The sequence below is a fragment of the Danio aesculapii genome, chromosome 13 (assembly GCF_903798145.1).
Source record: "Danio aesculapii chromosome 13, fDanAes4.1, whole genome shotgun sequence".
NCBI lineage: Eukaryota > Metazoa > Chordata > Actinopteri > Cypriniformes > Danionidae > Danio > Danio aesculapii.
The window spans coordinates 5396796-5422011 of NC_079447.1; the positions used below are offsets into that span (position 1 = coordinate 5396796).

At 34.4% G+C, this 25216-nt stretch overlaps 1 protein-coding gene across 2 annotated transcripts in view; it reads left to right on the plus strand.

Moving 5' to 3' along the window:
• acoxl (acyl-CoA oxidase-like) overlaps window positions 1-25216 on the plus strand; it is a 130205-nt gene that overhangs the window by 38743 nt on the left and 66246 nt on the right. Inside the window, exons 12-13 of one of the 2 annotated variants that reach the window (XM_056470581.1) lie at window positions 11675-11828; window positions 19140-19229. In XM_056470581.1, coding sequence (XP_056326556.1) covers window positions 11675-11828; window positions 19140-19229 — 244 coding nt within the window. The remainder of the gene's footprint in view (window positions 1-11674; window positions 11829-19139; window positions 19230-25216) is intronic. The other variant, XM_056470582.1, reaches the window with a different exon arrangement.

The window sequence follows — 25216 nt, forward strand, 5'->3', positions numbered from 1 at the left end:
TTCTTTTGTGTTGAACAGAAGAAAGAAAGGTTTGAAACAAGTGAGTTAATGTTAACAGAATTTTCAATTTTGGCTGAACTGTTCTGAAGTGTGTCTCACAGAGCAGTTTGACAGTCCTCCACTGGAGGTCTCTGTGTTTATGTAATTCAGGTCAGTTTCACATTCTGAGAAATACCACAGGAGAAGAATCAAAGGAAGAGAGGAGCTCTCAGATGCCTCCTTCTGAGAGAAACCACTACACATTTCACTATTATTTATCTGACACATCTGCAGACTATTGGAAATTAAAGAAAACGATGGCCACAAATCTGTACAGTGAAACTACAGAGAGAGAGAGAGATGCCGAATTACTGACACATGACTGAACAAGTCAACAGTTGTCTGTTTTGGTAAATCACAAAAATAATAGTACATATGTGTGTCAGGAGTGGAAATTATTGGGTGTTTGGCTGAAAAATGACCACACAAATTCAACATAGGGGCAAAAACTGAAGTCAATTATTTATTTTTGTTGTTGCAAATTTGCAATTGAAGTGAAATGAGAAAAAAAGATTTGATTTGTGCAATTGCATAGACTGCAGTTGTGCAGCTTTAAAGAAGACCTATTATGCCCCTTTTTACTAGATGTAAAAGAAGTCTCTGATGTCCCTAGAGTGTTTCAGCTCAAAATATCTTACAAATGTGTCGTTTTAGTGACCATCGCTTTAAATTTAAATGAGATTGTGCTCTTTTCAAAAGAGACGAAGCTACAAATGCCTGTGTGTCCGCATAGTGGCAGATTCAAAAACAAGACTAACGTCCTATGCTAATAAGGGAGAGATGGTCACTAATGGGCGGGGCTTTCCCCCTCTGATGACACGTATAAAGGGAGAATGTCAATCAAAGTGTTTCTGCAGACTGTTTTTATCAAGTGTGATTATAAAAAAAATGAAATGAAATTAACTTATTCATTCTAGTTAATACATTTTTACCATTAGAGCAGAGATGCCCAAAGTAGGGCCTCCGGGCCAAAGTTGGCCCATGGTGACCTTTGGTTTAGCCCACCATCCTATCTGAAAAGGGAGAATGATAGGGAGTTGATTGGAGAGAATGCCTTTGACAGAGATTGTTATTTCCAATTTAACCTAACCTTTTGTTTCTTTGTTTAATTGAGGAGCTACAAAAAAGCCAACTAAAATGAAATGTTGTAAATGAATCAGACTTTTAAAATGCGCTGTAAAAGCCTAAAAGTTAAGGTAACTCAAACCATTTGAGGAAACTGATTGCAACAAACCATTTAAGTTCAAAAACTAATCCTAATGAGTGCTGTGAACTTAATCCATTTGAGTAAATCAGTGGTTCTCAAACTGGGGGTCGGGACCCCTGCAGGGGTCGCAGAATAATTTCAAGGGGTCGCGAGGGTGATTTAAAAATTGTGTAATTTTCAGTGATTATAATAAATATTTTTCAGTATTACAAGTGAAAGCTAATATTTTCAGATTTTTGAAAAGATATTACTGATTCATAAAGTATTTAGGACACATTCGGGCAGAATGCATCTTTGTACTTGGAACGCAGCGCTCAGGAACAGTTTAAAACTGTTGTCATGTCAACTTGCCGCAGTAAACAAAGCCTTCAACGCTTGCCTCGCCTTCGCTCTCTTCTTATTGGCCCACTGCTCTAAGAACTGAACACGAATGATTGGTTAAAATCAGCTGTCAATCACTCAGTCAACGCCTCCTGTCTTCAGATGACAGGAGCTACAACCGCGAAAATGTAAAGCGCGGAAGACGAGAGAATGAAAACAACACTGACAGATTTTGTCTTAGAAACACCTAAAGCTACAAATATTGGCACATCTGATTACTGATCTTGTGGTGAATGTTAATCCACCAGCTATACTTATTGAAGAGTGGACAAGACTTCCATTGGCTTCAAGTCTGCTATGAAAATAACTAGCATTCACTGTAAAGTCTGTGGGATATCTTTTGGGATATCCGTCCGTGATATCTTTTGGTCACTCAATTATGTTATAAAAATGTATTTTCTTGTGATAACGGGATTTCATTGAGACATATTTTCCTCACAAATGCATATATTTTTTTTGCTTGTTAGTTTTGATTATTGTTGATTTCAAATGCAATAAATCTGTTTATAAAACTTGTAGTAACAGTGCGATAATTGGTGGGAGCCACTAAATTTTGGCTGGTGCGCCTACATTTTTAAAGTTAGGAGCACCAGTGTTACCAAGCAAAAATGTTAATTTCGAGCCCTGTAATCTATAGTAAATATAGTTTAAATATTGTGAACAGCTTAAAAAAAGCTATTTTTATTGTTTGTATATGCTTTGGTAGTGGGGGGTCATGAGTTCTTGACGATCTTACAATGGGGGTTGCGGGTTTAAAAGTTTGAGAACCATTGGTGTAAATGAAGCACTTTGAGCACAGTAAAACCCAATAAATGAAGAGAACTCAAACCATCTGAGTATTGTAAAACCCAATATGTTAAGGCAACTCAAACTGTTTGAGGAAACCAATTGCAACAAATCATTTGAGTTAAGAAATGAATCAATATGAGTACTGTGAACTTAGTCCATTTAAGCTGAAGTAATGAGGCATTTAATTAACTCATTACCTTCAAGACTGTGTTCAAAACTCTTTTCAAATGAGTAGAACTTAACTTTCAGTCAATTGTGAGTTAACTACACTCATTTCATTTGATAAAGTTAACTGTTAGATAGAGGAAAATGCACAAGACATCAGCGAACAAATCAAGGCAAAGACGCAAGCAGCTCGACTAGTGTTATAAATGGGATTGTTTATGTTTTTACTATAATAAGATCATTAGAAAATGTTAAAGAATGATACTGTATCATTAAATATTGTTTTAAAGCAACATTTAATTGTTATTTTAAATATTAGCAAATAAATTAGGAAATTACCCATGGCAAATTTAATGTAATACGGTTTAGTATATTCATCTCCAACCCACAGCCCTCAATCAAGTTTGGTTTTTGGCCCTTTATAAGAAACAGTTTGGCCACCCCTGCATTAGAGACTGCTTATATACACACACTGCTGCCACACAACTGTGTTTAAACCCTTTATGGAAGTGATTTTTGCATAATATGTCTCCGTCAAGCATAACCAATCTTACATATCTGTTTATGAACACAGTTGTATGCGTTTAGATTAGTTACTGCTGAAAATGTCAGAGCTTTATCTAAAATCTGAAATGCAAATGAAGACGCAAAACATATATGATCGATTTCGCCGTGTAGACAGCTTTAGTATTTATAATAAGATTGCAAATTATTACTAGATTACATAACTCATACTAGATTACCATTATAGTTTGATATTTTGTCTGTGTAGCTTGAACGTGCTGATTTAACCGAACACACAACAACAAAAACATTTTTAAATGCCTTCTGTTACTCTTTATCACAATATTAAAAGCCATTTAAACATCCGGTTGTTGTGTAAATACATCCATGCCACCTCTGAACAGCATTTAGCAGATTGTTGATAATATTTTAATGGCAGAAAGTGTAGCTTCATTCATTAAGTATAAAGATGTCAGATGTAAACATGCGATTATGCATTTTCCTAGCAATTTGGAAAGACTTAAAAGTCCAGATTACACATTAACTATTCTAAGAGATGTTCGAAAATAAACTAATTCGTTCACATACACTTTTAGGCTTATGAAAAAATATTTTATGCTGAAATGTATGGTCAATATGTGTAAATATTTATAGTTCTAAACAATATTCAGTCCGATAGGGTGTTAAATATGGGAAACGTTGAATGTATTTTAAGTATTATAAAATGTCATTAAAATGGGCTCCAATGTCTAATGATCATCAAATTTTGCATTCAAAATTTTAATTTAATATCCTCCAAATAGTCAATATCTGTACATTTTGAATGTACAGCAGGATCTAAACCAATCGAGCAGAGTGTCTAAGGATCATTAAATATCACAGCCATATTTTTAATTTAATATCCTTTAAACAGTCAATATCTGTAAATTAATTTGAGTGTCATCAATAATCTGATCCATAGGAAACATGTAAATCCTAAAGGGTTTAGAATACAAAAAAGATCCACCATGTCCAATAGTAGATTTATCTTTTTGCTGAACAACAAACCGATTAATATATGCAGGATCTAAACCATTCGAGCACTGTGTCTAATAATCATCAAATATCACAGTCAAAATCTTAATTTAAGATCCTCCAAATAGTCAATATCTGTACATTAATTTAAGTGTCATCAATAATCTGACCCATAGGAAACATGTGAATACTAAAGGATATATGACCCAAAACAGACCCCTGTTGTATGCCATGCTAGGCATGAGCGATATGGGCAAAAAAAATCATATCTCTGTATTTTTAGGAGGAATGATGCTATACAATATATATGCGATATTTTCCCATAAATGGTTACTTCAGAGTTAAAGCCTTTATTAAAACTTTTTTAAACATTTTTTGAGCAAAATATAATTCAAACACAGGGGTTTCCCTCCCTGTTTACAAATAAACAGCTGCGCAAAATCTTTGATAAATAAAATACTGTACAGTTTTTTTCTCCTGCTTAAAACTGTGTTGCACAACATTTCAAATTATAAAAAACATCTTTGATATATAAATACAGCACAGGGTTTTTTCCTGCTTAACACTATACACAGCTATACTGTGCTATTGTGCAAATAACCAAGTAAACAGAACTATAAAAAACAGCTACAGTGTCAGAGCAAAAAAGGAACACACTTAAATAGTAACACAACAAAAAGTATGGAGGACAGAAAAGAACCACATCGAATGTAAATATGAAACACAGTATTTTATGTCACAATTACAGTGTTGTCATAAGTAATCCTGTATAGCACAGTTGTATGATTTATAAATAACAATTAAATCAGCTGTATATGTTTTAGTTACACGTTTACATGTGTGTATTGTGCACAATTATTAAGCAGTGCACATATCCAAGATATCCAAAGAGAAGTCTTTCACTTTATGTAAAAAATCCTACACTTTTTCTTTTGTTTTCTTTTGACTAAACTTGTTTTATTAAATATTAAATAAGGAGATGAAAACGAATAGACTATAGATATGAGAAGTAATGAAATTGTTTCAGAGTGCTGTGATGAAATGCTGGTTAAGCATATAAATGTAAACAGTCATTATAACAGACCAGAACGCAGAGTTAAATGTGTTATAATGTAAATGTAAAGAAGAGGCCGTCGTGTAGTAAATACTTATACACTTATATTATAACACTTTTAATCAGTGAATATGAGGTGGTTTCACTTTCGAAATGCGGTATAAATCTTTTGAACACATTCAGGTGCTGCTTGTCAATTTGACAAGGCTTCTACATTCGTTCTTGCTGTCAATTGCGGAAGAAATGATAGATAAAAGGTTTCTGATGAACCTCTGTGACAGCTGCAGGCGCTGTGTGACGTGCGTGCACGCGAGGGGGAGTCAGATTTGTCCGGGGAGTCAGATTTCAGTACAACACCAGCACTGCATGTTCAATGTCGCATCAGTGATCGGTCATTCTTGAATGATTCGTTCATTTTGAACAAATCTTTTGTATGACTCATGGAGCGAATCATTCATTTGTACATGTGCACATTTGTGCAAGTGGAGAAATTTAAGTGTCATCAACAATCTGACCCAAACATGTAAATGGTAAAAGATATAGGACCCAAAACAGACCCTTGTGGTACGCCATGTCCAATATTAGATTAATCATTTTGCAGAAAAACAAACCGATTAATATTGCAGGATCTAAACCTTTCGAGCACTGTGTATAATGATCATCTAATATCACAGTTCATTTTGAACAAATCTTTTGTATGAATCATGGAGTGAATCATTCATCCATCAAGTGGAGCTCGCGTGCTATCTTGGAGTGGTCCGTTTCGCGCAGAATGTGCACATGTGACCTCAAACCATATCGATATGAAAGATATTATATAATACCGCGTTAGGGAATCATATCGATATGTCACCAGAACTTGATATATCACCCAGCCCTATGCAATGCCCAATATTAGATTAATGATTTCGCAGAACAAACAGATTAGTATTACTGTATCTAAACCACTCAAGCATATAATGTGTAAAGATCATCAAATGTCAACGCCACAATTTAAATTAGATATCCTCCATATAGTCAATACCTGTCAATTTAAGTGTCATTAAAAATGTGACCCAGAGGAATCAAATAAATACTAAAAGATATAGGACCCAAAACAGACCCTGGTGGTACACCCTGTCCAATGTTAGAATAATCATTTTGCAGAACAACAAACAGATTATTATTGTAAGATCTGAACCATTCAAGCACTGTGTCTAATGATCATCAAATATCACAGCCATAATTTTAATTTAATATCCTCCAAATAGTCAATATCTGTAAATTTGAGTGTCATCAACAATCTGACCCAAACATGTAAATGGTAAAAGATATAGGACCCAAAACAAACCCTTGTGGTACACCATGTCCAATATTAGATTAATCATTTTGCAGAACAACAAACCGATTAATATTGCAAGATCTAAACCATTCGAGCACTGTGTATAATGATCATCAAATATCACATCCAAAATTTTCATTTTATATCCTCCATATAGTCACTATTTGTACATTTGGGTGTCATGAACAATCTGACTCAAACAAGTAAATGGTAAAGGATATAGGACCCAAAACCGAGCCTTGTGGTACGCCATGTCCAATATTAGATTTATCATTTCGCAGAACTACAAACAGATTAGTATTGCTGTACCTAAACCACTCAAGCATAGTGACTAAAGAACATAAAATATCACAGCCACAATTTAAATTTATATGCTTCAAATAGTCAATATCTGCAAATAAATTTGAGTTGTATATACTAAATATATTAGGACCCAAAACAGACCCCTGTGGTACGCCATGTACAATATTAGATTAATAATTTTGCAGAACAACAAACAGATTAATATTGCAAGATCTGAACCATTCAAGCACTGTGTCTAATGATCATCAAATATTACAGCCATAATTTAAATTTAATATCGTCCAAATAGTCAATATCTGTAAATTTGAGTGTCATCAACAATCTGACCCAAACATAAAAGATATAGGACCCAAAACAGACCCTTGTGGTACACCATGTCCAATATTAGATTAATCATTTTGCAGAACAACAAACAGGTTAGTATTGCAGGATCTAAACCATATGAGCACTGTGTATAATGATCATCAAATATCGCAGCCAAAATTTTCATTTTATATCCTCCAAATAGTCACTATTTGTACATTTGGGTGTCATGAACAATCTGACTGAAACATGTAAATGATAAAAGATATAGGACCCAAAACAGACCCTTGTGGTATGCCATGTCCAATATTAGATGAATCCTTTCGCAGAACAACAAACAGATTAGTATTGCTGTACCTAAACCACTAAAACATAGTGACTAAGAACATCAAATATCACAGCCACAATTTAAATTTATATCCTCCAAATAGTCAGTATCTGCAAATAAATTTGAGTTGTACATACTAAAAGATATAGGACCCAAAACAGACCCCTGTGGTACGCCATGTCCAATATTAGATTAATCATTTTGCAGAACAACAAACAAATTAATATTGCAGGATCTAAACCATTCGGGCACAGTGTATAATGATCATCAAATATCACAACCAAAATTTAAATTTTATATCCTCCATTTAGTCACTATTTGTACATTTGGGTGTCATGAACAATCTGACTCAAACATGTAAATGGTAAAAGATATAGGACCCAAAACAGACCCTTGTGGTACACCATGTCCAATATTAGATGAATCATTTCGCAGAACAACAGATTAGTATTGCTGTACCTAAACCACTCAAGCATGGTGACTAAAGATCATAAAATATCACAGCCACAATTTAAATTTATATGCTTCAAATAGTCAATAAAGGCAAATAAATTTGAGTTGTATATACTAAAAGATATAGGACCCAAAACAGACCCCTGTGGTACACCATGTCCAATATTAGATTTCTCTTTTTGCAGAACAACAAACAGGTTAATATTGGAATATTGTGTCAAATATCACAGCCATAATTTTAAATTAATATCATCCAAATAGTCAATATCTGTAAATTAGTGTCATAAATAATCTGACCTAGAGGAAACATGTAAATACTAAGAGATAGGACCCAAAACAGACCCTTGTGGTACGCCATGTCCAATATTAGATTGATGATTTCGCAGAACAAACAGATTAGTATTGCTGTATCTGAACCACTCATAGTGTCCTAAGATCATCAAATATCACAGCCACAATTTAAATAAGATATCCTCCATATAGTCAATATCTGTAAATTTAAGTATCATCAATTATCTGATGCAGAGGAAACATGTACATACTAAAAGATATAGGACCCAAAACAAACCCCTGTGGTACGCCATATACAATACTAGATTTATCATTTTGCAGAACAACAAACAGATTAGTATTAACAGGATCTGAACTATTCATTCACAATGCCAGAGAGTCAACTCTTCAGTCTATCAAGTTAAATTAAAAAACACACGCAGTCAAATGCTGCACTCAGGACCGACTAAACAAAAGTAGTAGTTTCCAGAGTCAGCACAGACAAGGAGGTCATTCATTACTGAAATCAGGGCAGTCTCGGTACGGTGTCCTGATCTAAACCCAGATAGCAAAGGTTTTTAAGTTTGTTCAGTGACAAATGAGAATCTAATTGTGCCATAATGACATGATCCAGAAGTGTATAGTTAAATAAATCAGATGTTTCAGAACAATCAATTACGGGTTACAATTACCCCGACCTTAAGGTCAAGTGGAACACTGAGAGAGATGTTCATAATTATTTAGAGTATAATTATTTAACCCTGAACTTCTGTAATAAATTACACAATGTAGGGATAAATTAATATATTTAATTGTAAATAAATTGCATATTCAGCTTGGTAGAGGAATTACCAGAAACGACAATTGTATTAAATGCTATCGACAATTTATAAAAAGTAGCTTTAGAAAGAAATATTTTGGTTACACAAACTTATGGGCTACAACAGACATGTTTTTTTCCCTCCAAGAAGATGAATCTGAATTGGTCAACATAGGCTTATTCTGAAAAAGTAGCCCAATATACATTTCTGGAGATTACAAATTATGTATCCAGAGGAACGTATGAATGCATTACGTCTTTAAAACGAACGCTATGGGGCCTTTTCACGCTTACCAGCTGACCGCTTACCTCCGTATAGACGGCTTCTCCGTGGTTTTCAGTTTGTCCAGTGGCTCGCCATGTACGTCGGCGTACTTATGACACAGAAAGAAGTTGACATGGACAACGGGGTTCGGGTCCAGCAAAGAACGATTCCAGAAAGCTGGTAAAACAAAAGCAGAAGGCAAAAGATTAAACAAGTAAATAACAGGGTGAGAATGTGGTAAAATCTGAAATGTGGTAAAAATTAGACAAGGGCTTTTCTTTTTCTGGATTGCTTTTTAAAACTGTCGGTTGGGTTTAGGAAAGTGGGTGGGTGGGTCAATCAGTGCTTTTGAAAACACTATAGGTTGTTTAGTGGATTTACGTGAAAACAGCAGATGCGAATCCTGGGACTTATTTGGCGCTCTCCAGAAATGTATATAGGGTATGTTTTCAGAATGAGCCTGGGTTGGAATTGGTATTTAGACATATCTACTGATCATTTATTGCAGCTGGAAAACAGTTTGGGTTACCAACATTATTTCTGAAGGAATACATTTATACAAGTGCCTAAGTGAAAATTTGAAATTATTTAGTATAATGAGGTAGTCTTTTAAATAAGAAACGTTAACTCCCAGCAGTTGGTGATTCATTTCTAATGTCTAATAAACAATTCATTAAGTCAAAGGACTGATTCATTCAGAAATGAAGCAGGTTTTTATATGAAAGGTCAACTGGATTACTTCAGATGATCAGAGGTGCACAACAAATCTGTTTTAAAAGCTTAATACACTACCTGACAAAAGTCTTGTCGTTAATCCCAGTTGTAAGAGCAACAAAATAGAAATCAGTCAAGTTTGGTGAAGGAAAAATCATGGTTTGGGGTTGCATTCAGTATGGAGGCGTGCGAGAGATCTGCAGAGTGGATGGCAACATCAACAGCCTGAGGTATCAAGACATTTGTGCTGCCCATTACATTACAAACCACAGGAGAGGGCAAATTCTTCAGCAGGATAGCGCTGCTCCTCATACTTCAGCCTCCACATCAAAGTTCCTGAAAGGTCAAGCTGCTCCAGGATTGGCCTGCCAAGTCACCAGACATGAACATTATTGAGCATATCTGGTGTAAGATGAAGGAGGAGGCATTGAAGATGAATCCAAAGAATCTTGATGAGCTCTGGGAGTCCTGCAAGAACGCTTTCTTTGCCATTCCAGATGACTTTATTAATCAGTGATTTGAGTCATTGCAGAGATGTATGGATGCAGTCCTCCAAGCTCATGATGGAGTCAGACACAATATTCATTCTGTTTCAACTGCAGCATGACTTTATATTCTATACTGGACATTATTTCTGTTCAGTGACAAGACTTTTGTCTAAGCAAAGTCAGACCTTACTGTCCTAATGAAATCATTCAAAATTAAGGCATTTATTTTGGTAAAATAAGAGTAATCTAGAGCAGTGTTTCCCAACCCTGTTCCTGAAGGCACACCAACAGTACACATTTTCACGCTCTCCCTAATCCAACACACCTGAATCAACTCACCAGAAGATTAGAAGAGACTCCAAAACCTGAAGTGAATGGGTGAGATAAGGGAGACATCCAAAATATGTTCTGTTGGTGTGCCTCCAGGAACAGGGTTGGGAAACACTGATCTAGAGGCCTTTGCTGAGATGGTGGCATGGAGCCAGTGGTTTTTGTTTTTATGTAAAAAAAATAATCATTTTTTAATAATCATTGTGTATTGCTGTACATCCTATGTGTATTAAGCAATGAGTACGCATTTGGACCTGCATAGGTATATAACAAATGCTCTCTGCGCTGGACTTTAGAGCAGCTTTTATTTGGTCAATGGTGCTGTCTATTTCAGTTTCTCAAAATAGCAACGCACCAACAATGCTCCTTAAAGTGCTCCTCAATGTCCACAAAGCAGCACAAATGAATTTGCTATTTGAACAACATGGCGCAAAACGTGAAAATTACAGTTGCACTGGTCTGAAAATAGCAACAAATCGCGCCAAACATATCTTGTGCCTTTCTGCACCGGGTGTATGATAAGACCTTAAGTGTTTCTTCAGACTCTTTTTATCAAGTGTGATTATAAAAAAATGAAATATGAAATTTTTACCATTTGAAGCTGACTTCATTCACCGACTGTTGCTTGTGTTTAAACCCCTTATAAAAAGTGATTTTTGCATAATAGGTCTCTTTTAGACTTTAATAGGTGTCTGTTAGGCTATAATAACTCTCCCGAATCTCCTTTACTGATTTTCTGAAAGAAATGCCTACTTTACATCCAATCAGCTCGCAGTAGAAAAAAAAATCCACGCCCACTGTTTTTCTAATTTAATATTCCTTTTCTCTAGAAACTGCATTACAATACGAAGAAAAAAAAAACAGTCACAGCTTCCGATTCATGCAGACTTTAAATTCACATGTGCATTCCTCTGTTTTGGTTGCAGATACGCAGCAGACTTGATGGACGATGCTTTATGTAAGGGTGAAGACCTCCAGAGTAACCGCGCTCTGCAGGCGCTGGTGGCCGGACTCAAAGCCTACAGCACATGGGCCAATGTTGCGTGTTTGCAGGACTGTCGTGAGTGCACAGGCGGCATGGTGAGTGAGACACCCATGTCCTGTTGTGCCTAGATTTAATGGTGTCAAATACAAACATCCTGAGCTGTCAAAAAATAACTTGCACTGACATTTTGCGGACTGTCTCCTCTGGGCCTACTACCCACTTACAAATATGACGTAACTGTCACATTGAAGTCAGACTTATTAGCCCTCTTGTTAAACTTGAATTCTTTGATATGTTTGCCTGATTTCTGTTTAACGGAGAGAACATATTTTTAAACACATTTCTAAATATGATAGTTTTAATAATTCAATGCTAATAACTGATTTCTTTTGTCTTCACCATGATTACAGTATATATTACTAGATATTTTCAAGATGCTAGTATTGATACTAGTACAGCTTGTTCAAACTACCTGTTTAAAATGAGCTGAAACAACACAATTCATGTCATTTCTTTGGCCAGTTTATTTGTTTTATGTTCAGTCCACTTAAATTTGTAAACCATTAAGTTAACTTAAGTGTTTTGTGTTGAGACAACATGAAGGAATTGTGTTGGTCCAACTACCTGGTTAGGGCATTTGCAGTTCCCAGCATGTTTTGACAAAAATTACAACAATAAAAGTAACCTTAGGTGTTTAAAGTAATAGAAAGTAATCTTCACTTTAGTTTGCAGATTGATAAGATTTTCATGTAATGCTTTTGAGTTTTGAGATTGCACCTTGCAGAAGCACCCATGTTTTGGGTGTTGGCAGCTTAATTAGCAAAAATGCTGTTTGTTGCGCTTTTACAATGTAGATTGTGTCAAAGCAGCTTCACATACAAGATCCTAGTAAATTGAAACGGTGTAGTTCAGTTTTCAGTGTTTAAGTTCAGTTCAGTTGAGCTCAGTTCAGTGTGGTTTAATAATCACTACTGAGAGTCCAAACACTGAAGAGCAAATCCATCGATGTGCAGCTCTACAGATCCCGAACCATGCAAGCCAGAGGCGACAGCGGAGAGGGAAAAACTTCACTAATTGGCGAAAGTGAAGAATTAAAAAACCTTGAGAGAAACCAGGCTCAGTTGGGCACGACCATTTCTCCTCTGGCCAAACGTCTTGTGCAGAGCTGCAGTCTAGGCGCCAGAGGCTGGAGAATGCTGGACCTCAGCGGAGACTCGTCTGTCCCTGGAGCGTCACAGGAATCAGTCTTATGTTCTCCACTCCTCTATGACCACCAGAGCAGCTGTTCAGGATGTGGCCTGGTCCAGGATTATGGAAACCTTGGGATCATCTAATCGCTGGTCTTGGATCGAATTGCTGCATAGTCTGAGGGCCTCAGAATGAGTATCCCCAGGTGGAAATGGAGAATACAGAGAATAATTAGCGTAGCTGCTGTTCATAGTGTATATAAACAAGATGCATAAACTTGCGTTGGGCACATTTATGTATCACACAGCTAAGTGGTGCACTGAGTGTATGCTTTACTAAACAGATAGGTCTTTAATCTAGTTTTGAACTGCGAGAGTGTGTCTGAGCCTCGGACATTATCAGGAAGGCTATTCTATAGTTTAGGAGCTATAAATGAGAAGGCTCGACCTCCTTTACTCGACTTTGCTATTCTAGGTACTACCAGAAGCCCTGAGTTTTGAGATCTTAAAGAGCGAGTTGGATTGTAGCGAGACAGAAGATTGGTTAGATAAACAGGAGCTAGATTATTTAAAGCTTTATATGTAAGAAGCAATATTTTAAATTCAATACGAAACTTAACAGGCAGCCAGTGTAAGGAGGAAAAAATTGGGGTGATGTGATCATATTTTTGCTCAGTGAGCAATAACTGTCTTAAAATGAGTTCTGAGATGAGTCTTAATTAACCGTATATGTAACTCATGAAATATGCTTGAAGGTGCAGTAGGTGATCTGCCAAAATGTTAACTGGTTAGCATAATATCTTTAAAAACACAATCCCTTCCCTGCCGTCCAAAGCCACGCCTCCTGAAATCACGAAACCGCACATTAAAGATGACATAGACCCACTTAATCATGTCATTCACCAGTTAGAAAACTTTATAGTACGTTATAATACTACAATTCCCAATGAAAAACTGTATTATATCTAGTACGTTTTCAGTTGTGTAGCAAGCAAAACTTGTCATAATGTGCAATATTTCATGCACGCAAGGATTGCTGGTCTCACTCTCTCACTCGCTTTGTCCTAAAGCCACTACTGTATGCTTAGTGCTTTGCTAGCGGTGTGCAGGAACTACACTTACTACTAAGCCATACTTACATGCTATTTCAGAGCAAATATTCAGAGTAGCGGTAAACAATATAGGGAGGCTATCATTGCTCAAAAATGAACCAATGTGAATATAAAAGCAACTTCAGCTCAGTAAAGCAGGCTAGGTGGAATAGTGCTATTAAATGATGTTTTGTTGTTAAACTAAATATAAATTTACATTATGGATGCTGTAAAAGGACCTTATGAAACTGAAAATAGTCACATTAATCTTTCACTGGGAGATTTCAGTGGCTGAACGACACTTCTGTGCATATAACCCATTTATAACAACAACATAACATTATCTGTCTAAAAGAAATACTTCAGCCATGGTGTCGTCCTTCCTCCAGCGTGCAAAACTATTGATTCAGGATTATAATAAGTTTTGATTTAGCATTTGATTTTACCGCTGTCACTGTCTGGTGTGCATGTGAATGCATGTGCAAACTGCAAATCTGTCTGCATGAAAATGGATGTGCAAGTGTTCAAATCTACATTTGTTGACAGACAGCTTGGGCTACTTATTAGAATTATAGGAATTGTAGACCAGACAACATTTAATTGGAAGAACATTTTTTAGTTTTAAGCCTCACCCAGAATATAAAAATACATATAAACACATTTAGATCATTTACTTTAATTATTACTATTGAAATGTGAAGAGACTTTCAATCAGCACAACAAAACATGTTTCTGAAGACAATCACCTACTGCACCTTTAAAAATGTCTCTTTTAATTCATTTCGGATAACTACAAATAAAACTAAAAGACTTTGAAATGTACAACTCATACAGTAATAGACATACATGATATTATCAGACCTTTGAGTTTAAGTTAAATAAAAATACAAATGTATTTAAACATTTATTGGACCAACTTAATTGCATTTAATTGTGTAAATAGGTGCTTAAGAAATTTATTGGATGGAAATCTTTCCCTCAATTAAATTGAGTTCATCCAATGGGTTATTTTTTGAGTATATGTGAAATTTAAAGAATTTGAGGACTTAACTGGGTTAATTAGGGTAATTAGGCAAGTCATTGTATTCAATGGTTTGTTCTGTAGACAATCAAAAACAAATATAGCTTAAGAGGGCTAATAATATTGACCTTAAAATGGTTTTGAAATATTAAAAACTGCTTTTATTCTAGCCGAAATAAAACAAATAAGACTTTCTTCAGAAGAAAAAATATTATAGGAAATACTGTGAAAAATTCCTGTTAAACATAACTTGGGAAATATTAGAAAAAAAAATAAAAAATCACAGGAGGGCTAATAATTTTAAACTGTATGTATTTGTTACTTTAACTTAATTTAGAAAGTTAACAAGGTACTTATGTTAAGTTAAACATTTAAGTTAAAATGACTTATAAAGTTTAATTGATTCAACTTAAAACGTGAAGTATACAGCTGAATTATTAGCCCCCCTGAATTATTCCCCCTGCTTATTTTTTTCCATGATTTCTGTTTTATGGAGAGAAGATTTCTTCAACACATTTCTAAACATAATAGTTTTAATAACTCATTTCTAAAAACTGATTTATTTTATCTTTGCCATGATGACAGTAAATAATATTAGACTAGATATTTTTCAAGACACTTCTGTACAGCTTAAAGTGACATTTAAAGGCTTAACTAATTAGTTAACTGGGCAGGTTAGAGTAATTAAGCAAGTCATTATATAATAGTGGTTTGTTCTGTAGACTATTGAAAAAATATAGCTTAAAGGGGCTAATAATATTGACCTTAAAATGGCTTTTAAAAAATTAAAAACTGCTTTTATTCTAGCCGAAATAAAACAATTAAGACTTTCTCCAGAAGAAAAAATATTATCAGACATACTGTGAAAATTTCCTTCCTCTGTTAAACATCATTTGGGAAATATTTAAAAAAGAAAACATTTTAAATGGGGTGTAAAATTTTTGATTTTAACTGTAATATTTTTTTTTAGTGTACGCCATACTTTATATACTAAACCCTAACATGTTTTAATCTGCATTTTGCATTACTACATGCAGTATTTTGTGTATTCCTTGACTGTTGTTTGAGACATTAAATGACATCCTCAACACACAGTTTCATGCTTGTGTTGATTGTAGCTATTGCTGGTAAATGTTTAAAAAGCATGAAACCACAAGACTGATGTGTGCAGTAATAAATAGCTCAGTGTATATCTTTGTTTTCACACGTCTGACATTAAATCCTTTTCTTCTCACGCAACACAAATCACACGGTAGGAAAGAAAACGGCACTTGTGTAGACTTTGAGATGGCTTTTTAAAACATGTCACACTAATATATGGCATAAACAAATGCATCATAAGGAAAATATTTTACTATGGTAAAACTTAATTGCTAAATCTTAAGTAGGTAAATTAGGTAGAATTAGCTTATGTAAATAACTGATACAAACATTTTTACAGTTTAGTCAAAGCAATGTTGTGTAAGCTAAATGGATTTTTCATTGAATATTAGCATGATTTTGCTAACGTAATATTTGTTTTATACAACATTTAGATAAACAACAAGGTTATTCTTTTTAATTACATTTTAGATATATACTGTCTCTTTTTGATCTGTATTTTACCAATGAAAATAGTAAAGTAACAACCTTTAAAAATCAATTATTTATTTAAATATGTAAATTTTCTCTTTCATTTATTATCATGTTGTATAAAAATAATTATAAAATTACATTTAAAACAGGTAAAAATCTAATGAAATATAGTTTACAGTTTACAACTGCTAAAAATCGTAGTATATAAAAATATTTTATCATGTCAATTTTTTTCATCATGCAAAAATACCAAAAAATACATTTAAAAACTGGTAAAAATCTAACTAAATAAACAAAAAATATTTTTTCACTTCCATTTATTATTATGCTATAGAAAAAATGTCATTTAAAAACAGCTAAAACTCTAATAAAATATATAAATAATATTAATAATAATTTCTCACTTCTCTTTGTAACCTTGCTAAATAATTAAATTTTAAAAGCAGCTAAAAATCTAATATATATATATATATATATATATATATATATATATATATATATATATATATATATATATATATATATATATATATATATATATATATATATATATAGTTTATATAACTTCATATAAGTTTCTCACTTTAACTCATTATGTTGGACAAATCTAATATATATATATATATATATATATATATATATATATATATATATATATATATATATATTGTTTAAATAACTTCATATAAGTTTCTCACTAACTCATTATGTTGGACAAAAACAAATTGCATTTAAAAGCAGCTAAAAAGGTTTTAAAGTGTATAAAAATTTCTCACTTTCGTTTATCATCATGCTATAAAAAATACATTTTAAAACAACAAAAAAATCTAATTAAATATATAAAAATATTTTTATGCGTCCATTTGTCATGCTGTACAAAAAATGAATTACATTTAAAAACATTTAAAACAATATAAATGTATATATAAATATGTTCTCACTTTCATCTATTGTCATGCTGTACAAAAACCTAAATTACATTTAAAACAGCTAAAGATATCAAAAGATATATATATATATATATATATATATATATAAATATTTTATTACTTATTATCATCATGTAGAAAAAAATACATTTAAAAACAGCTAAAAAAACGACGGATTAAATATATTTGAAAAATTTTCATTTTCATTATTATCATGTTGTACAAAAATACATTTAAAACCAACAAAAAAAATCTAATGATATTGATATATATATTTAAATATGTAAATATGTTCTCACTTTCATTTACTGCCATGCTTTAGGAAAACATAAATTACATTTAAAACAGCTAAAAATCTAATACAATATATATATATATATTTTTTTTTCTCACTTCAATTTATTGTGATGCTGTGCAAAAATAAATTAAAATTTACAATAGCTAAAAAATTTTATAAATATATACAAATATTTTATTATTTCCTTTTATTATCATGCTGTACAAAAATACATTTATAAACAGCTAAAAAACTAAATATATATATATATATATATATTATATAGAAAAAAATATGTTCTCGCTTCCATTTATTATCATGCTGTACAAAAATTACATTTAAAAACAATTAAAAATAAAATAAAATACTATATATGCAAATATTTTATCACTTATATTTATTATCATGCTCTACAAAAAATACATTTAAAAACAATTAAAAATAAAATAAAATACTGTATATGCAATATATAAAATAAAAATTCATTAATTTATTCATTTTCTTTTCGGCTTAGTCCCTTTATTAATCTGGGGTCGCCACAGCAGAATAAACCGCCAACTTATCCAGCATATGGTTTACGCAGAGGATGTCCTTCCAGCCGCAACCCAACACTGGGAAACACCCATACATTCTAGCATTCACACACATGCACTATGGCCTAAAGTGTATGTGTATGTGTATGTGTATTTAGCTTATTCAAGTCACCTATAGAGCATGTGTTTGGACTGTGGGGGAGCAACCAGAGAAAACCCACACCAACACGGGGAGAACATGCAAACTCCACACAGAAATGCCAACTGACCCAGCTGGGACTCGAACCAGCAACCATCCAGCTGTGAGGTGACTGCTAACCACTGAGCCACCATGTCTCACTATAAAATACTGTATATACAAATAATTTCTTGCCTCCATTTATTATCCTGCTGTACAAAAAATACATTGAAAACCAGCTAAAAAAAAATAATATATATATATATATATATATGATACAAATTCTCACTTTCATTTATTATCATGCTGGAAGGCACTATAATTATCTTATTTTATTGAAAAATAATTATTATAATTGTTATAAATTATTATAACTGCAAAAGTATATCTCCGTGATTCTAAAATAAAATGAATATTTAATAGAGGATTTCAGATAACTTTTCTTCATAAAAATGCATCATTAACACTGTACTTTGCTCCATTTATTACATAAAACATCAAGTTTAGAGTAATTTTCCATTAAACAGCGTCCATAAACGCGTCTCATAACATCAGACTGTATTTTGACTGGCTTTCTCCCACTGAAACATGACCTGTGGTTGATTTCCCCCCCAGGGCTTCATGATGGAAAACCGTATCCCGTCTCTAAAGTGCGATTCGGACGTCTTTGTCACATTTGAGGGTGACAACATGGTCATGCTTCAGGTATTCATAATCACTACGTAACAAGATGACACAGCACAACAAATGCACTCATAAAACTGGCCAGCAAGAATTGAGGGCAACAAGAAAAAACTTGGTCACAAGGGTCATGTTTATTACCATCTTTTTTTCCTCAAGGTTGTTATTTGTTTTCCCACTTATTTTGGAGATACTCCCTTAATATAGTCCAATATCACATTTAAATGCCCATGTTCTGACAAAACAAGGCGAGAGTAAACAGAAAAACACTGAGATATCTACACCATGACTGCTCGGAGGGGAAAAATAGACAAGCGGCGATTCTTTTGCAAAATACAAACTGTGTCTGACAAACTAAATCGAATTAAGTCGATTATGGAGGCATCGGAATAAAGGGGCTCATTTTGATGCCGATGTTGAACGTGCCAGTGTATCGTGGGACAGCTTATTGAGGTAATTAGGTTGGCTTTGGGATCTATTATATGCTGGTTCATAGATTACATGCGTAAAACGACACGCATGCACACACACACAGCACACAACATGCGTGGAAACTCAAGCACAACGTCTGCATTCAGAGCTCGAATAGGCCTAAAGACATGTATTTTCTGCTGGAATTAGATTATCTCCTTTAGGACCAAAATAAAGTCATGCAACTGAATCCCTGGAAACAGGCTGACGCTTTTTGTCATTTTAAATCATTCATTCATCTTACTCCCTTATATATCAAGGGTCGCCACAGCAGAATGAACCGCCAACTATTCCAGCATATGTTTTACCAGCCTGATCTCACGAGGAAATGCAAGTATTTTACGTTTTGTCAGTTTAGTGGCAAATTCGTACAAACTCGTTCGAGTTGAGTCATACGAAAATATACGATTTTAAAAAGGAGACGTGGCACTCAAACGTCATTGGGTGATGAGCAAATTGTACTGAATTGTACGAATTAGATCATACGAATTCATACGAATTAACCACTGAATCAAAAAGTTTAGAATTGCCGTGAGATTTCGTTGGTTTTACGCAGCGGATGCCCTTGCTTTTAAAATGTTTTTATTTTAATCATGTATTTACATGTATTATTGTAGTTCAAACTACTTTGCACTTATTTTTATTTATTTTTTATTAACAAGAACGAGCATGTCGTTTTTTATACAACAAAATCACTTTATATTTCTTAACAAGAAAGGAATAAATGAGATTAAAAAAATAAGAAAAATATTTTTTTTTAAAAACAGAGGAGAGGGTACATATTTATCAAATTACATACAAATATATTACGCACATTTTTCCAATTTTAGTTATTAACAAGAGTTATTAAATGCACTTTTACCACAGAAATGTTTGTATATATCCATTTCCTATTAGCGGTGGGCTGTTATCTGCGTTAACGCGAGACTCTTATCGGGCAATAAAAAAAAATATCTCAAAGTTGGGTTGGGAGCTGGGTCTCTTCTATTCTACGCAAGCTATGATGACTTTCACCTTGACATTTTAGTGCGGATGTATACCTGGCCGAATTGCACTGTAGGTGGCGAGAACAAGTCTTCTAACCTGATTAATGTTAGCTCCACACTATCAGGCACCTGTAGAGTTTATGTGATCGAGTAAAACATATACAAAATAAAATGGACCGGGTGCTTTTTAAAATGAATGACGGTGAATGAAAGTCAAACCGGTGAGCCGTCTGACCAAAAAAGTGCCCTTCTGAATTAAATCAGCAGGATGGCCTTCTGGATCTTTCACTTATTTCAAAGACACTACTGACTACGCTTACATGGACATCAGTAATCTAGTTATTATCTAGACAATAATATAATGAAGATGTTTACGTGAAGTGCTTTCATGTAAGAGTTTCCTGTCATTTTGGATGACTTCAACTTCAGTTCGGCAGTTTCACTTTAACTCATGAACATTTCATTCATGCCCCCGTGACAAACTGGGGTATTAGACGCAAATAAGGAGTAAGGACTGGTGATTTAATAACGCACGCCAAATGGAAAGAAAAATATGATGCGTTTACGTACGCAAACCGCGAGGAACTACAGCACAGAGTGAAGCTTCACGAAGCACACTTCATGAGATTGGCGTGGCTCCACTCGTACCGTCGGTATTGAACTCACCTTGGTCAAGTACAAACAGCAACACCTTGAGAACTGACTAAACTGAGAGGAGATGTGACAGCTTTAAAAGAATGCAGATCGAATGTTTAGAAAGCGACGTCACTGGCTGAGAGTGACGTCATAACGAGCGCTGAAGAGAAACTGCGTCCAAGATGGCGCCCTAGCAACAGGTGAATCGAGGCAAAATCAATAGCGCACGCTGCTAGTGGTGCATTTTTAAAGTTCTCTTATTAGGAAAGAATATTATGTAAATACTTACTGGACTGTTTTGTGTCCGTGACAAAAGTCAGAGAAAAGAAAGAACAACAGAAGCGTGTCTCTGGGGAAGGTTAATTCTGCTAACGTTAGCAATAACGTGACGTGAGTGAAACTATAAACCAGGGCAATTCAATTGACGGCCCGCGGGCAAGCAATTTATTCCGGCTTCCAAATAGTGTGACCAAGACATCAAAAATAAATTTAGTTCAGTCAAAAAATGGCGGCTATAGTTATGAAGTGACGTGCGTCTGTTCAATACAGCACGAGCTGCAGCTGAAGGCTGCGCCGAGCGAGTCACCTGACGCATGTGAGTGGTTCAAGCAGATGAAAACATTTGCATACTTAAGCTTAAAGGCTTCTCAACGCCGCGTTTACATGGGACGAAACTGCTGCAAAGCATGATCCGAAACACCCAGGTCATGTGACTAAAGTGTTTCGAAACACCTGGTCACGTGACTAGAGCGATTCAAAGCATCGATCAGTTCAGAAGCGTTTGCGTGACACAGGCTTCATATTACTTTTGGGTTCGAATCCCGACTTGTACAAATACTCCAAAATCGTGATTTTATGTATTTTAATCATGTTACTATTTATGGTGTAGTCTAGATATGATACAGCTGCTGATACGCCATCAATTTAGCATCATTTTTGTAACTGTTAAACAATAATTAATATTTTACAGTACTGTGATGGTTGGGTTTAGAGTTGTGGTAGACGTTAATAAATTACAATAAATGGGAAATTTTATGAATAATATAATTAATTCTTGTTAACTTCTGTCCACAACTGTATCTGATCTAGCAACAACCCTGTTTTATGACCAAAGCAAGCTATATTTATTCACAAAGTGTTTATTCGGATGTCAGACCAATGTTGAAACAGAACGATGCACAAACAAAGCATCTCAAACTGATATTAAAGCATTTCAAAATAACTGTATCAGCCTGGATTCAAACCAACAATCCCTGCATGGAAGTCAGGAACCCTAACCACTCCACTATACCACTTGAGGCTTCGATCTTACAAAGTGGGATTTAATACCTCAATTTGCTCAACTGTTCTTTGCTGAAACTGTTCCAGTGCAATACATAAAAAATGACCACTAGGCGTCACTGTAGAGTGGGGTTTCGAAACGTTTCGAAGCTTCGACACATTTGCTTCAACTGTTTCAGTGTTTCACGAAGCCTCGCTTTGCCCACCACTAGCTAATACGCATGCACACTGGATTAACTATAACAGCGGGCCGTTCACATTTCCGCCCGCAAGTTCTTTATTTCCAAAGTAAGAGTATATTCCTTCCAGACGCACCGAGTGGAAAACATCTCACGCCGTAAGTTAGCGGTGAGAGTTGTGCGTGGCCTTCAGTGCAATGTTAACAAAAATATGTTAGACGAATTATCATAAACTATTAAAATGATTATAAATATGTATGAACACAGACAATAACAACTGTTCATTTAAATACTTTCCTAATCTAAAGCTTAAATTAACATTAGACGTGATAACCAGGAAGCCATGATTATTCTTCAGATAATATAATCGTACAACCAAAATCTACAACTGTTGCATCCATAATTGTTATGCAGTTCAAAACAGAACATATGAATGTGTCTGAATGTAGAAGCCTGTACTTACGCATTGCACTGCTTTTGTTGTGTTTCGAAATACAACATTTCAATATGTTTGTAAAAAAGCCACATTGTACCAGTGCACTGATATTATGCATTTTATGTTTTAAATACAATATATTAACATTTTAATGTAGAAAAAGCCAACGTGGGTGTCTTAACGAGCAAAAATACAGCATATGGGCTCTTATATGCTGTTGTGCCATCACTTAGATTGCAAGTCATTTCGCTCTGTCCCTTTTGGGATGCTTTTCATGAACTGGCCCCCCATGACAAACTAATTGAATAGCCCTGCCATAGACATATATAACAGATAGCTAGACGCCTCATGGTCCACTTCGGTCCATTGCTCTGACTACTAGAGGATGACTCGGGAGTGGATTTTACCTCCTGTCCCATCCCAATCCCACAGAAAGAAATCTTGTCTCATCCCACTCCTGGTAAAATGACTCCCACTCCTGTTTAAAATGACTCCTGCTCCTGTACTGCTCCCATATATATTTGTTCTACTTTTAGTCTTTAGGTAATACATAGTATTTGATTTTATGTGCTTTTCATCTTGTTTTAGACAGAGTCCCTGTCTAGATTTTCTGGAGATCAGTTACAGTAAATAAAAGAAAAACAGTACATACAGTAGCTCACACCAAGCTGCATTTTACTCATTTATTGAAAGGTTTTTTAATTAACATGTTAACACTATTCATTCAATATGCTCTTGCATAATGAGGGAGAAAATGCAGCATGCAGAATATAAACACATTGATTAAACATTAACAAGCAGAGAACAAAAGTTGTGTGTGTGTGTGTATATATATATATATATATATATATATATATATATATATATATATATATATATATATATATATATATATATATAAATATATATATATATATAAAATTTTGTTTTTTATTATTATTATTTTTTTTTTTTTCAATAAATCAATAGATTTGACATCTGCATCGTGCAATGCAACATACCCGGAGCAATGTATTTTATGATTCAAATGTAGGGTGAGGCACGTATTCCCAATGAGCCTGGGGTGTTATTACAAGTTTAAGACACAATATAATGTGAGATTCTCTGAAGATGCATGGACAAATAACAACACTATTGACCAAATCAACCACATTACATCATCTTTACATGCTCTGGTTGCATCGTGTCAATTTGAAAATTCTGCTCTTGATGTTTAAATCACTGAATGGTTTGTCCTCTCCCTCTCTGTCAGATTTATTGATTTAACATCAGCCCCACCTCTCCCTTCGGTTATCAAACCAGAGCTTATTATGGATCCCTAAAATTCAGGGGTGAACATGTTTTCATAGGAGAGTTAGGGTTAGAGTCCTAGTCCAAGATTGTGGAATGCTCTGCCCATCTGTATTACTTCTGCCTCATCACTCTCTGTTTTTACATACAGTTTTGATTTGCCTTTTTACCACTTAGAATTGTTTTGATTTTAATAACCATTATATATATATATATATATATATATATATATATATATATATATATATATATATATATATATATATATATATATATATATATATATATATACACACACACACACACACACACACATTCACCGGCCACTTTATTAGGTACACCTGCCCAACTGCTCGTTAACGCAAATTTCTAATCACATGGCAGCAACTCAATGCATTAGACATGTAGACATGGTCAAGACGATCTGCTGCAGCTCAAACCGAGCATCAGAATGGGGAAGAAAGCTGATTTAAGTGACTTTGAGCGTGGCATGGTTGTTTGTGCCAGACGGGCTGGTCTGAGTATTTCAGAAACTGCTGATCTACTGGGATTTTCACGCATCTCTAGGGTTTACAGAGAATGGTCCAAAAAGAGGAAATATCCAGTGAGCGGCAGTTCTGTGGGTGCAAATGCCTTGTTGATGCCAGAGGTCAGAGGAGAATGGCCAGACTGGTTACAGCTGATAGAAAGGCAACAGTAACTCAAATAACCACTCGTTACAACCGAGGTCTG